The sequence below is a fragment of the Chenopodium quinoa genome, unplaced genomic scaffold (assembly GCF_001683475.1).
Source record: "Chenopodium quinoa cultivar QQ74 unplaced genomic scaffold, ASM168347v1, whole genome shotgun sequence".
NCBI lineage: Eukaryota > Viridiplantae > Streptophyta > Magnoliopsida > Caryophyllales > Amaranthaceae > Chenopodium > Chenopodium quinoa.
Window position 1 is genome coordinate 454189 of NW_018743391.1, and position 2319 is coordinate 456507.

The 2319-nt window shown below is 33.1% G+C and overlaps 1 protein-coding gene across 1 annotated transcript; it reads right to left on the reverse strand.

The window, feature by feature from the left end:
- Window positions 1-234: 234 nt before the first annotated feature.
- LOC110738559 (protein FAR1-RELATED SEQUENCE 5-like) lies at window positions 235-1742 on the reverse strand. The gene is made up of 4 exons (XM_021918958.1): window positions 1652-1742; window positions 1322-1499; window positions 1092-1195; window positions 235-983 (listed from the first exon to the last, which is right to left on the reverse strand). Exons 1-4 carry the CDS (start codon window positions 1740-1742, stop codon window positions 235-237), a joined length of 1122 nt encoding a protein of 373 aa, XP_021774650.1.
- Between the last annotated feature and the right edge of the window lie 577 nt (window positions 1743-2319).

The window sequence follows — 2319 nt, forward strand, 5'->3', positions numbered from 1 at the left end:
TCTTCTATGCATTGATCATGTCAATGAGACAATGCATATAATTGACAACAGGAAACTGCCAAAACATCAAACAATTGCAACAAAGTATGAAAACCAACCCCAATTGGTGGTAAGTATATTGTTTAATAGATATATAAATGATCAGTTTGTTTATACAAAATGATCAATATTGAATATTAAAATGATCAATATTAACATGATCCTTTGATTTTTTTTTTTCTGTATATGTTGCAGTTAAAAGGATATGCAGAATACTTGAAAGGGTTGGGGTATGAAGATGCAGATTCTATTGAGAAATATAAGGTGGTTTTGCAAAAAATGAAGTGGAGGAGCAACGAAGATTACACCAACTGTGGAGTTACATATTTCAATACCTTCAACTGGTTCATTAAAATCAATAGTACCAGTAACACTCTCAATCTTTTCTTTTAAAAGATTGAAATACCATTCAACCTCTGCTCTAGCATTCAAAGAGTATTGACAACTTGTTACCAACTTAACAAATTTCCCTAGTGTTTGTGTCCTCCAAACACTTGTAGATACTACATTGGTTTTCATTGTTGGTTCATCAAGGCCATGACTACACATGGCAGCCTTAGTCCACCTCTTACATATATAGTCATCTGAAATTTTATGAACACAATTCATATGATAAATTCGAAGAGCACGAGAACAAAGCAAACCCATTTCACTAAACAACATGCATGTACAACATATTGCATGTGTTTCTTTATTAAAAACAACCTCGTGCTTGATCATATCTTTCCCATGTCTCCACAAATGATAATAATATTCAGGAAAACTCACACCAGCATCTTTATGATCACAAGCAGTACCCTTAATGAACTCTTCCTCAAAAAGCACATAAGCTTGAATAGTATACAATGATCTAGCATGAACAAGAATCCCAATGTATGCAAAGGCCAAATGACGATTACCTCTGATTGTATTATAATCTCTCCCTTTTTCTTTGCTTCTCCACTCTTGAACCACATCGAGAAACACTTATAGAAATCACATAGACCTTGTGTCTTGTTAAGCCTTTGAGAAACTGATTTGTTAGTTGTCTCACTACGTTGTGATGAGCACACCTCCTGACCAATATTTCTTTGAAAAAACTGGACACCACATCTCTTTGATTTTATACAAATCATTCAACCAATCAACATTTGCACAGTCATATTTCAGCAACATTCTGTAAATGAAACATGATCATTAAGCATAACAGTTATGATCATTAGAAATAAACATTTATAAAAAACTAAATGTTCATTTCTGTAAAAATTATTTAAGAAGCTAAACAAGTATATAGCAGAAGTACCTTTTCCAATAATGCTCAAATTCTGGTGGAGTTTCACAATACTTCAGCAAATAACCAAATAAATCAGTGAAACCATCCAAAGCTCTCAATGCCCCAATGTTTTTCTTAGAATTTTGTTCAATATGCCACACACATAATCTATGATGAACACCTTTGGGGAAAATATTTCTTATCTCAGCTGCAATTGCTTGAGTTTGATCATTATAGTAATAGGACTTCTCCTTCCCATAGAATTTAGAAAAGTATCAAATGACCACTCAAATGATTCTGTTCTTTCATTAAGTATAAATCCCATGCCAAACATCACATTATTTGCATGATGATTCATACCCACAAATGGAGCACAAATCATACCATATTTGTTAGTCCTATAAGTAGTATCAAGAACTAGCAAATCACCAAAGTAATGATAATCTCTCATCATCCTTCCATCTCTCTAAAAGATATTAATCAATGCACCATTTTCATCTTGTTCAAAATCATAATAGAAATAAATCTGCTTCATCAATTTGTCTCTTAGCAAAAAATTTGATTAGTTGATTGTTGTCACCTCCCTCAAGTTTAGCTCTCTTTTCAGCAGAAATAGCATTATAAGCATCAGGAGCTATAAAACAAAGGTTAGGAGACCCTCCAACCTCCTTCAAAGCTCTCAAAGAATCAGAAACTTTAACTCCACTCAATCTAAGTGTAGAAATGAAATTAATATGTTCCTTAGAAATATCCCTTTGAGACCTTATTAAATGTCTCTTGTCAACAGGAATCATTTCATGATTATGGACCATCTCATGTCTTGTACATGTATATACACCTAAACGGTCAATACTAAACTGCACAATAGCTAAGCAACCAGTCCTTATGTTAAGTCTCTCATAAAGTCTATTATTCCTGCACTTATCATCTTTAAAACCCTCATTTGTACAAACAAATCTTTTCATAGAGAATGAATCATCTCTTCGCCTCTTACTTTTTCCGATTCTAATTCCAAAGCCCTTTCTAAA